Source organism: Dunckerocampus dactyliophorus, chromosome 1 (assembly GCF_027744805.1).
Source record: "Dunckerocampus dactyliophorus isolate RoL2022-P2 chromosome 1, RoL_Ddac_1.1, whole genome shotgun sequence".
Lineage (NCBI taxonomy): Eukaryota > Metazoa > Chordata > Actinopteri > Syngnathiformes > Syngnathidae > Dunckerocampus > Dunckerocampus dactyliophorus.
The window spans coordinates 10402218-10411621 of NC_072819.1; the positions used below are offsets into that span (position 1 = coordinate 10402218).

The 9404-nt window shown below is 43.9% G+C and overlaps 1 protein-coding gene across 1 annotated transcript; it reads left to right on the forward strand.

The window, feature by feature from the left end:
• Positions 1–391: 391 nt before the first annotated feature.
• LOC129184319 (NGFI-A-binding protein 1-like) lies at positions 392–8888 on the forward strand. The gene is made up of 8 exons (XM_054780616.1): positions 392–778; positions 2213–3012; positions 3088–3221; positions 3300–3345; positions 3524–3643; positions 4101–4269; positions 6200–6343; positions 6620–8888. Exons 2-8 carry the CDS (start codon positions 2215–2217, stop codon positions 6694–6696), a joined length of 1488 nt encoding a protein of 495 aa, XP_054636591.1. The 5' UTR covers positions 392–778; positions 2213–2214; the 3' UTR covers positions 6697–8888.
• Positions 8889–9404: the final 516 nt, after the last annotated feature.

Consider the following 9404-nt stretch of genomic DNA (forward strand, 5'->3'; position numbering starts at 1 on the left):
AATGGTGACAAAGGGTCTCATCAACATTTACTTTTTGCAAGATTTTACTTTTTCTGGTCATATTTGTGCTTTGTTTGCATTTTTTTTGTTTATTATTTAATTGGACTGTATGTTTAGAATGTGCCAAGGGCCAATAAAAAAAAACAAATGGACACCACTGATTGAGGGTCTTCATTTTTAGTAATGGATGTGCAAAAAAAACCCATCAAGCAATCCCTCATCCATCGTCTTTATTCAATAAATGATTAAATTTGTGCAATTATGGCCAGTGAAGGCCCGGCAATAAATCACATTTTAGAAGGCTTCATAATTATTCAAAACGTGCGGCTTTTATTTTGTTAGGCAGCCGGATGTACTTGTGTTTGAGTGTTGTTTGATGGGGTGGTGAAAGTGCGCAGGGGAGTGGAGACGGGCTGAGAGAGGACTCAAACACGCACACGTTTCACACGCACAAAACGCGCGCAACACACACTCAGAGGAAAAAGGGGCGCTCAGAAGTCGTTTTTTTTATTCCTTCGCCTTTTGCTTCTCTTGCCGGCAGGAAGAGGAAAAGTTTCCAGAGGAGGTTCAGACACAAGAGCTGCGCTACGTTTGAGCCAACGCAGGAATTGCCTTTTTTTGTTTTCTTTCTGTTCCAACTGGAAAGAATCTTTACATTCATCTGTTGCTTTTCCACGCACGCTGCGGGAACTCTCGAATCTTGCAGATTCCCAGCCAGTCTTTGTGCTGAGGAGGAATAGGAAAGGAGCGCTGACCAAAGAGGCCAAATACACAGCAGGTAGGCCAGGTCCAGTGCACATGATTGTGCCGTATTGTACTGCACATTGCATGCAAAGCAGGATGCCGCAAAAGTGTTTTTTAAAAGAAATGGACACATTGTAAAACTGATTCGTGTGGATATGAGACTCTAATTCATGAAGAGAAGCACAATAGGGATTTGCGATTGTTTCATAATAATGACAATATACTGTATATGTGCGTTTATTTTCGTAGACATTAAAAAGCCGCAGGTCGCCATGGCGACAGTGATAGGGAATTTCTAGTGAACTCAAAGTGTCCCTGCATGTGTGTCACGATGGCTGTGAGCACCCCAGAGCTGAAAACTTGCTCAACTTGGTTTACGATGCGGAAACACACACACACACACACACACACACACACACACCCACGTATAACGAGTGTATAATACAAAGGAATAGACCATTTCTGCAGCTCGAAACTGCAAGCAGGTCACAGGGAAAAATGTGCTTATTTGACGTGGCAAGACAGAAAATTGGCACACTGGAAAAGCTCATACCCCTGCTATAGTCTCTTCATTCAGCTTTTGTCTGTTTCCCACCCGGGGCCTCTGCTCAGGCTTATTCTGGGCGAGGCGAGCCCACCACCTACACATCCTGCAGGGGTGGAGAGAGGCATGTGGTCCTCCCAGCAGCCAGGCCTTTTGGTGATTGCTCCTCTGTTAGGATGGGGGCCACCTCATGGAGGGATGTAGGGACACATTATGACCTCTTGGTGTGCAAAACTGTATTGCAGATGAAACGAATACAGGAGAAAGAACTACAAAAAGTTCATGACCTACATTTTAAAGAGTACGTTTAAATGTCAGTGACCAAAAACTTGAAGGGCAACACAATCACAGTGGAAGTGGAGGGTGTCATCATTTGCTTATAAATACAGCGGAACTCGGTTAAGTCTTATGTCAACAACCTGTCTAAGTTGACCAACTCATCAAGTCCGTGTTCCTCTTATTACTAAAAAGTCGACCGCCGCTATTCTCGACCTAAAATTTGAGACCCAAAGGGGTCATTTCTGTGAAAAATCCTTCAATTTATTTATTGTTAACATCATCATTGTCGTTCGTGTTTTTGCAAAAGCAGATTTGTGGTTATGTCAAAATCAATAAAAACAAACGAAGAAGGGTGGAAAGGTCGACAGACTTTTCAATAGACTTCTCAGTCGTTCTTTCAGCTCAATTTCCGCAACAAACTGACATAGATTCAAAATCCTCAAGGTTGCGAAAGTCACAAGTAAATGTGCAAGCAATGGCTATTTTTGGTTATGTCGTCAACTGCACATGTCGACAACAGTCAGTCAATCCAAGAAGGTGGATTTACAACGGGTTCCAGTGTAGAATATTTTGTGGGCACCCCGGTTTAGACAGAAACAACAATGGCATCATAGGTTGTGTTAATTTAGTTTCTTCCTCCTTCAGTTATGGCAGCGGTCTTGCCGAGAACGCTGGGCGAACTGCAGCTCTACCGGATCCTGCAGCGAGCCAACCTTCTCTACTACTACGAAGCCTTCATCCAGCAGGGCGGCGATGATGTGCAGCAGCTGTGCGAGGCCGGCGAGGAGGAGTTCCTGGAGATCATGGCGCTAGTCGGTATGGCCAGCAAGCCGCTGCACGTACGGCGTTTGCAGAAAGCGCTACGCGACTGGGTCACCAACCCAGCCATCTTCAACCAGCCTCTCACCTCGCTGCCGGTCTGCAGCATCCCTGTCTACAAGCTGCCTGAGGGCTCGCCAACACTGTTGGGTTCCCAGGACCGGGCGAACACATCCAGCACCAAGATTCCCAAAGCTGTCGCCACCTGCTCTGACACAGGAAAGCTGGACGTGACTCGGGACAAAGTGTCCGTAGGCTCTCCTCTTCAGGGCAACAGTGAAGCTCGGTTTTGGTCGGGACACAGCAACGATAGCGAGCACAGCCTTTCACCCTCTGACCTCGGCTCTCCGTCCTCGCCTAGGGACGGGATGGAGGTTCTGGATGCGGCTGCTGTGCAGTCGGTTCTAGAGTGTGTAGACAGGATGGCACCAGGGCTCGCCAAGGCGGACGTTGCTGACATCAAAGAGCAGCTCAAGAGCAACAAGAAACTGGCAAAGATGATCGGACACATTTTTGACCTGAGCGACGATGACCCACGGAGGGAGGAGGAGATTCGCAAATACAGCGCCATCTACGGACGCTTTGATTCAAAGAGGAGGGACGGCAAACACCTGACGCTCCACGAGGTGCCACGTCATTCCTCAGGTGTAGAAATATTTCAGCCAACCAATTTTGGAGCTCACGTTTATTGTTTTGTGCAGCTGACAGTGAACGAGGCAGCAGCGCAGCTGTGCATGAGGGACACGGCCCTGCTGACCCGCCGAGACGAGCTGTTTGGACTTGCTCGGCAGATCTCCAGAGAGGTCACCTATAAGTACACCTACCGCACCAGCAAGTAAGAGACACCGTCCTACATCATTATGTTCTGGCATCTCAACCACACTTCCTGAACAACTTTACTGTTTGTTCTCAGGACTCGCTGTGGAGATGAGCCATCTCCTAAAAGAATTAAAACTGAGGTCAGTTCTTTGGGTTTTTGGTTTTATTATAAAGAAAGAATACTAGAGATTTTTGAGAAACTTGACTACGAGAAACACAGACGTTTCGGCAATTAAATGGTTGGTGTTAAGAAACTGCAACCCAAAAAGAAGAGCAGCATCTTCTCTGTGAATCAATCTCTCTGTTTTGCATCTTCAGGAGAACTTCTTTGACATCCAGGAGGCACTGCAGGCCATTCACATGAGGCAGGAGATGCTGAGGGAGCAGCTGGCCTGCGCCAAGTCCAAAGGAGATGAAAGCATTGGTCGCAATCTGCAGGTACGGTCATCGGGTCAATACGGCACCAATGTGCAGCTTGTCTTCAGACATACAAAGCTACTTAGTGATGTCGTAACAGCGACACACGGCGTTTGCCACAGCGTTTACGTCGGTCATTGATGAGCTTGTTCCGTTCACTGAGGCGTGGAAACACGTGTGACTTGCTGTGTCAGCATGTCGCGCACACGTCTGTCTGCGTTTTTGCGCTTCCGCTTGTCAAGCTGATGCGATTTTCCAAAATGCTATTCAGAGAAGGAAGAGATTACATGGCTCATTCACAATGCGAGCCCTGCGGAGGACGTGGCACTTTGATGTTCTAATTTACAGCGACAGCAACGTGCACGCCGATGATCATTTGACTCCCAGCCAGACGTTTGTCCTGACACTCACTGACGGGACCATTTTCTACTGCGCGACCACGAGTCCAGAGTCATGCAACTTGTATTTGTGTCACCAGATGCAATTGGAGCGTCTGCTGGCAAGGCAGATGGAAATCCTGCAGGACGCCGCAGTGCAGGAGCGACTGCAGGCTCTGGACTGGAGGATACCCCCTGCTGCCTTAAAGTATCTCACTGATGCCCAGAACACCAACGGGGCCGCCAGTGACACCAGCAGGGAGACCCAAGGTAAAATGGAGTCACAAGGCATTTCTGGTTTGGCTTTGTGGCATGGGCCTCATATGAGAACTTTGTACATACGTGAAACAACCCATGATTGTTCTAGATTTGTTTCTTCATTAGTATTCACTCTGCAGGCCTCATCTCCTCTTCCTCTCTCACCCACGATGACAGCTTCTTCTATTGCTCTTTCCACAAATCCCACAATGCACCTGCAATCATCCCACCCACACATGTTTACATCCAACCAGCTGCCCAGAGAGGGCGTCTCTCTCTTTCTCTCTCTTTCTCTCTCTCTCTGACTGTCAATCTACCTTTCACTCTCCGCTCCCTTGTTTCTTTTCTACTTCAAAAAGTCCTTAAAATCTGGACATATAATATACACATACAATACATAAATTATTAAAAAAAAGCAACATTTTAATTTATAATTATACTAAAATTAAAATTGGTGTTATAAATGAATTACAAATTATTTTTAATTATTTTTAAACAATTAAAAATGAATTAAATAATAATTATGCAAAAATAACATCTAAAAATATATTATATGGACAAAATAATATAAATTATAAATGTATTTAAACATTTTAAATATATTAAAATAATATATTTAAAATAATATATATATATATAAATAAAATATATTAAAATATTATATTTATATTATATTATTTACTTATTGTTTTTAGCTTTACATGTATGACCGCCATTCCACCAAATATTGAATTCTGAACTCTTTAAGTTAAAACATTAGTACTGCGTTGTATAAAAATGAAAATGCAAAGAAAGTTCATAATTATTTTTGTTGTGTTTTGATCATTTTTCATTTTCTGCAAATATATGCTCTAAATCAGTGGTTCTCAAACTTTTTACAGTCGTGTACACCTTCAGACATCTGACTGGAAGTCATGTACCCCCTAAAAAACATAAACCACACATTGAGACATCTTTGATATATTATTAAATGTATATATATTATGACATTATGTTAAATAATCATGTGTCTCATTTTTCAACTGCACACACAGGCTGCTAATTTAAAGCGGAGAGGGTTTTAGCGGTGTAAGATATCTCGTGGCAGGTTTGTCTTCTGTTTGGTGGATTTATTTATAACAAGTGGTGACAAGCTGTGTTAAGATGTGTTGAACTGATCGTTATGCTCTTTTGCTGTGCTTTGGTTTGCAACAACATGGAAATAATCAGTACAATGCAACTAACATTACACGTAAATGTATCAATTATAAATGATTATGAAAACAAAGGTACGTAACGTACAGAAATAAGGAAATTCATTCAATACGAGGCTTATTATTGAGCCAAATGAGATTATGCACCAAGCGAAAACGCACAGCAGCGCAGAGCTAACATTATTAAACCTCACCTCTGTGCCTTTACGCCCAGCATTAACATTTGTGAACAAGGACGAGGTGAAAGGAAGAATAGAAAATACACGTCTGTCTGTGCATACAATAAGTCTCAGTCTGCGTCACACATTATGTGTTCAAAGACCGCCGAACAAATTGAAATCACATTACTTGTGAAAGCATCAATTTACTTACACATGCAAAACTGGGGGCTTTCTAACATAGGCAGTACATCCAGTCAACACACAACTGACAGGCTCATACAGCTCAGAAAACAAACTAATTAGCCACAGCACCACGTAAGAAGGCACACAATATAAATGATCTTGAAAAATCTGAGACTGCAGCATGTACCAATACATCACCAGGGATATTATTCATATTACATATATTCATATATAATGCTTGCATAATATATGCGTTGTTGCCTATGTGTCCAGACTTTTAGAGACATATCAAACTTGGACTGTACACACGTTCACCTACAGTACTCCATACGCATCTTGTCCTCAGACATGACGTTCGAGCACGTCTTTGTGCCGCATTTGGTAAACAAACGGTCTTTTCTCTAGATGAGCGACCCATGAACTTGCGGATTGTGAGTCAAACCATGCAGGAAGGTGACCTCCCATTGGGCAAGCAGCTGGCCAACGAGCTCAAACGTCATCACAACCACAATAACAGCAGCACAGAAGAGACCAAAACAGCAGCAACGGGTCAGTGGCGTTTCGCCTGTTTACTGTTCAATTTTGTTGTAGTTTAGATTAGATTTGAGTGAAATTTGCAGCAACACTGCATGCAGTATAGACAGTAGTAACAATAGTGGCAAAGCATGCAGACTAAAAAAGTATAAATAAAGTAAATCTAAAAACAAATAGGAAAATACGATTACCAAATATTCAAGGCAAAAGCCAAATTATTGCACATTGTCCAGTGGGGTGACGATTAATGAAGAGTCCTCATGATCCCAATCTAAATATTTATGTTTTCAGAAAACGGGATTTCACAGCGGGCGTCCAGCAGCACAGATAAAAAGACCATCAAGTCAGAACCCGAAGACTCCACATAGTGCCTCCTGCTTGCTCTACCCCCTCGTCTCATCTTAGTATGCAGTATTCAGCCGTCACTAGAAACTAAGCAAGTACAGCCACAGTAGAGCCTTAACAACCAATGTTGCCTCATGAAGAGCATTTATTTTTTTCCTTGAGTTTGTCTTGGTGTCAGTGCCAATGCATCAAGAGAGCGCGAAGACATGCCCCCTCAGTGCTTGGCAGGTCTCGACTAGAAGTACATTTGGACACACTTACCTCTCTGAATGGTTCATTTTTTATTTTGGATTTTTTGCTCTGCCTCTGTCCTTCTCCCAAATCCCAAATTAGCGTCTGCATTTATGCTGAAAAGTCATAGGTACTGTCGGGAGTTTGGGCCCAGTCCCTAGCAGCAGGTTCCTTTGCTTTATGGTTGGGACGACTCCACCTCTCTCCGCTCTTGTCTTGTGTATATTTATGGGAGGTCTTTCCAGGTCTTTTTTTTTTGCGAGGGTCCAGGAACTGCTTCATGACACACTGCTGGTGACCCAGAACCACACATCTGCAAAGAGAATATCCCAGGACTGAAGATGTGACATTCTCACCTTCAGGCTGTGTGCGTGTTTGAGTGTGTATGTGTGTGTCCTTGCAGAGTGTAAATACTGTAGTTCTGTGATAACAAATACCCTAATCTCAACCAGGGTTCTGCTCTGTCATGTGTAACTTTGCTGTAATCGTGTGTGTCGATAGTGTTCATGTGCATAAAAAAAGAACTTAGATGGAAAAAATCCAACGGTGTGAAAGTGTGTGGTATATGAGATGCTTTACACCACAACACCGATGATGTTGACTAGCCAGCTGTTAATGCATATTTCATATGTGAGTTGCTGTTTAGCTGTAGAAACATTGCAAGTGTCCTGTGTGTCCTGACAAGTTGGTCCAACTCTCCTCCCCCTTTCCCATTCAGTGGCAGACCAATGCAATATACAGTATACGTGACTAACATGTATTGTGTAGACATGTACGATTGTTTTGTGACTGTATGTTTGTCCTCCACGTAATGTTGTCTGAACGTGCAGCACACTGTATTTGTATTTAAAGGTTTCTTTCATGGAGTTCATTGTTGTGTTCAAGCAGCCAACTCGTGAAGACTTGTGATGATGTTGTAATGTTTTGAGTCGAGCCCCAACCCCACCCCCACCAACCCCCGCAGCAGGAGGCCTTGTCGGCCTCTCCTCACAGTCTCTAAAGTGATAGATTAGGCTCCACCTAGTTATGCACCTGTTTTTTTAAACACTAATATATTTTATTTGCTATACAGCACATAACATTAAATTGTATTTTTTGAACCCTATTGTGATGCCTGCTCTATGGTCAGTGTCTGCTTCCACGAGTTGCCATATCTGCTCTTTTTTCCGATTCCCCTCATTCTAGCTGGTCTAGAATGTGCTATGGTGCATTGGGTCTACATATGTGCTGCAGAAAACTATCCACCTTCACTTAATTGGTCCAAAAATGAATATTCTCTGCAAAGAATATATCTGCATGAATGAACACGCAACTTTAGCAGCATTTTACGAAGCGTGCCACATACATGCTCGGAAGCCGGAAGCACTCCCAGCATGCCTTGCAGCACCTTTTTGTAAATAGCTGCTTAGGGTACATGACATAGTTGTTTATTATTCTCCACGAGGGGTATGTAGTTGCTGTGTGTCGGTGTTATCTACCTGTTGTGTGTTTAATTTGCTGTGTGATGGTTACGGAGTTCTTTTTTTTATGACACCATGAGTCAGAGTTTTACAGTATGTTGAGTAATGACCTCCTGCCGTTTCCGGTGTGCTGGCACGCTCATTGGAGGCCTGTGTAGACTACTGCTTGCCCAAATGAAGTGCAGCTTTCTTTGTCTTGGGCAACTCAAGCACGCCATATTTTTTTTTTTACCTGTATTTATAGTGTAATACAGCTCAGGCTTGTTTGTTGGTGTTTGTTGTTTGTTGACTTGATTCATCCCAGACTCTACCTCTAGCACACCCCAGGTACATTGAGTTTGAGACAGGCAGAACAATGAAAAGCTATTCTACTCGATAGCAGGAGGTACATAATTAGCCTGTGGAGCCACCTGTTGCTATTCATTTATTTGGTGGTGTGCCGTTTACAGGTGTGATGGTGTTGTTAGCCATGCACAAGAACAGGGGCACCACCAGGAATTTTAGACCCCATTAAAAAAAAAATTATATTGAACCCCCCACCCCCTTCCCGGGCAGCTGTTGATATCTCCATCTTTTAGGGCCCGTGTCAGTCAGGGGCCCTTGAAATTGTCCTAATGTGTACTCCCTGGATGGTGCCCCTGCACACAGGAAGGTAAAAATAAATGAAGGTGAAGTTGCTTTCATGCACCGGCTATTTGCATCCACGTCACATCAAGACATTGTGAAACAAGCTTATGACTCACTCTGACGCAGGTTCTGTTCACATACTTCCCATCCTTCCCCCTCACACACACACACGCACACACACGCACACACACACACACACAGACTTTCTCTGGAGAATAGCTCAGCTCATGAACGCCCACGCCCGCTGCTGTTCAGTGGCAGCCCTGCTCTGCACGGCCACCCCTCCCCTCCCTGTCCTCCTCCAGCGCAAGTCACTACTGATGATGATGGGTTGCCGTGGCAATGGTTGGAGGTGGGTTGCTCCATGGGCCTGGTGGTGGGCGGGAGGCAGACACTAAGCAGCGTGGGAGGTA

Bases quoted from the DNA above. Each gene is read 5' to 3' on its own strand.
- LOC129184319 (XM_054780616.1), top strand. From the start codon at position 2,215: ATGGCAGCGGTCTTGCCGAGAACGCTGGGCGAACTGCAGCTCTACCGG. The intron at 3,346-3,523 runs GTCAGTTCTTTG...TTGCATCTTCAG, and splicing joins CTAAAAGAATTAAAACTGAG to GAGAACTTCTTTGACATCCA. The intron at 3,644-4,100 runs GTACGGTCATCG...TTGTGTCACCAG, and splicing joins GCATTGGTCGCAATCTGCAG to ATGCAATTGGAGCGTCTGCT.